At 65.8% G+C, this 2,509-nt stretch overlaps 1 protein-coding gene across 1 annotated transcript in view; it reads right to left on the minus strand.

Moving 5' to 3' along the window:
• Positions 1–145: 145 nt before the first annotated feature.
• The window catches only part of LOC130587744 (uncharacterized), a 5,781-nt gene continuing 3,417 nt past the window's right edge, over positions 146–2,509 (minus strand). The window contains exons 3-10 of the mRNA XM_057388718.1: positions 2,130–2,283; positions 1,942–2,038; positions 1,687–1,736; positions 1,302–1,426; positions 1,158–1,211; positions 861–1,064; positions 539–767; positions 146–408 (exon numbers count right to left, since the gene is read on the minus strand). Of these exons, the coding sequence (XP_057244701.1) occupies positions 278–408; positions 539–767; positions 861–1,064; positions 1,158–1,211; positions 1,302–1,426; positions 1,687–1,736; positions 1,942–2,038; positions 2,130–2,283 (1,044 nt within the window). The 3' untranslated portion in view covers positions 146–277. The remainder of the gene's footprint in view (positions 409–538; positions 768–860; positions 1,065–1,157; positions 1,212–1,301; positions 1,427–1,686; positions 1,737–1,941; positions 2,039–2,129; positions 2,284–2,509) is intronic.

Below are 2,509 nucleotides of genomic sequence, written 5' to 3' on the forward strand. Positions count from 1 at the left end.
GTGTGAACGGTTTGGGAGATGCTCCAGCCTGAACCTTGGTGTGGATTTTGCAGCTGGATGAGGGATTTGATGATTATTTTTGGGATTTGGAATATTCCCCAATCCCAGCCCCATCCCGGTGCCACCCCCTCGCCCCCGCAGTGACAACGGCACAAGGACACGGCGCCACCTCGCTTTAATTAACACCAGGATGGGAAATTCTCGGAAATTGGGGAAAATCATTGGAAATCCTGGAAATTCCTGGGAAAGGAGGGTGGCAGCAGGCGGGAAGCCGTTCCTACGTGGTGTTGCCGCTGTCCCAGGCCAGGCGGGGAACGGGACGCGTCCTGGGGAGGCCACCAACCCCGCGGGGCCGGAAGGGGACACTGTCCCTGCTCCCATCTGGAGCCGCGTCCTTGTCCTGGATCCCTGGGAAGAGACGGGACTGGGATGGGAGCGGGGACAGGAGGGGACAGCGGCGGGGACAGGAGGGGACAGCAGCGGGGACAGGAGGGGACAGCGGCGGGTGGCAGCTCCCGGGCTGTTCCCAGCTCCGTACCTGTGTCCGGTCTCTTCTCCGAGGCGCTGGGGGTGCCCGTGGAGCTTCCCGCGGAGTTTCCAGTGGAATTTCCAGTGGAATTTCCTGTGGAATTTCTCGTGGAATTTCCCGTGGAAGCATCCACAGCCCGCCGCCGCCGCTGCAGGATGGATTCCAACTGCCCGTCCCGGCTTTTCCCGCTGCTCCGGCTTTTCCCGCTGCGCCGCCGGCTCGGCCTCCTCATGGCCCCCTGCGACAGCCAGAGGGTCACCGGTGACACGGTGACATGGTGACATGGTGACACGGGGCCGGGTGTCCCCTCTGCGGGGCCAGCGCCGCTCACCAAGATCCCCTGCAGCTCCAGCACCGCGCTCCGCCGCTTGCTGGCCACGGAATCCTGCCGGGNGGAATTTCTCATGGAATTTCCCGTGGAAGCATCCACAGCCCGCCGCCGCCGCTGCAGGATGGATTCCAACTGCCCGTCCCGGCTTTTCCCGCTGCTCCGGCTTTTCCCGCTGCGCCGCCGGCTCGGCCTCCTCATGGCCCCCTGCGACAGCCAGAGGGTCACCGGTGACACGGTGACATGGTGACATGGTGACACGGGGCCGGGTGTCCCCTCTGCGGGGCCAGCGCCGCTCACCARGATCCCCTGCAGCTCCAGCACCGCGCTCCGCCGCTTGCTGGCCACGGAATCCTGCCGGGAAAAAGGGAACGGCTGAAGCCCTGGAACGCCGGGACAGCCCGGGGACAATGTCCCCGTGTCGCTGTCGCTGTCGCCGCCCACCTGGCGCAGGTGTGGCCGGTCCCTCGCTGGCCGCAGGACAATCCCGCTGCGGATGCGCTCCATCATCTCCTGCACGGCCCTGGCGCGGACATCGCTGGTTCCCGGGTCACCCGTGCCGGTGGCTCCTGCTGCGGGTGGAGCTGTCACCTCTGTCCCTGTCCCCTCCGGTGACCCCGGGCGGTGCCACCCTGCCCGTTTGTCCCCAAACCCCAAATCAGTTCCTCTCGCCCGATGGGTGGGGGACGCCGCAACCCCCGGGAAAATCGCAGTGCTGGAGAACCCCCCTGGGGACATCGGGATCCCCGGGAAAACCCCTGTCTGGGACAATCCCCATCCCGGTGACACCCTAGGGACATCCCCGAAGTCACAACCCCCCAGGACTTACTTTGCTCCTGGTTTTTCAGCGCCTTCTTCTGCCTGAGGGTGGCCAGGGGGCTGCGAAGGGGACAGGAGGGGACAAAGGGGACAGGAGGGGACAGCTGCACCTCGAGCCCCAGAGAGGCGCTGGGGGACAGCGCTGTCCCCCCATCCTGGGGGACAATTCCCGGCACAACACCGAGGTTTTCCAGGCCTATTCCCTGTGACAGGAAGAGCCTGGAAAAGCCCCTGAATTGCGGGAGGTGGCCGGGATGTCACCTACTCAGCGGGGACAGCGGCCGCGGGCGGTGGCAGCGGTGGCGGCGGCGGTGGCTCGGGGTGGCTCCGCGGCTGGGCCAGCTGCTCCCGGAGCGATCCCACTGCAACGGGGCGGAATTTAGGGCTGATCCTCGGGGGCCGAGCCCCTGGAATCCTCTGGAATCGCGCGTGGAGCAGAGCGGGGGCTCCCACCTTCCTTTCCCAGCTGCTGCAGCCTCTCCTCGGCTTCCCGCAGGCTTTTCCTCAGCTCCAGCTTCTCCTCCTCGGCCTCGGCCAGCGCCTCCCGGGCTCGCTGCAGCTCCTCCGGCTGCGGCCGCAGCTCCAGCTGCTCCTCCAGCTCCTTCACCTGCGGGATTGTGAATTCCGGCACCCCCAGGGACCGGGATGATCCGCGGCCCCATAAATTGGCCGCTTTTGGGAGGGGCTTTTAGAGCGAATGTATTCGGGTGATGGAGAACCCCAGTGTGGGGTGGAGTCCCTTTATGGGGTTGGTGGAAATCCGTGGAAGAAGAAGCAGCTTTCCATGGGGAGAGGGGTGTTGAATGGGGGTGGAGGGGTCTGATCCTGATCCC

Source organism: Malurus melanocephalus, unplaced genomic scaffold (genome assembly GCF_030028575.1).
Source record: "Malurus melanocephalus ecotype Western Australia unplaced genomic scaffold, MMel_1.1 scaffold_2364, whole genome shotgun sequence".
NCBI classification, from domain to species: domain Eukaryota; kingdom Metazoa; phylum Chordata; class Aves; order Passeriformes; family Maluridae; genus Malurus; species Malurus melanocephalus.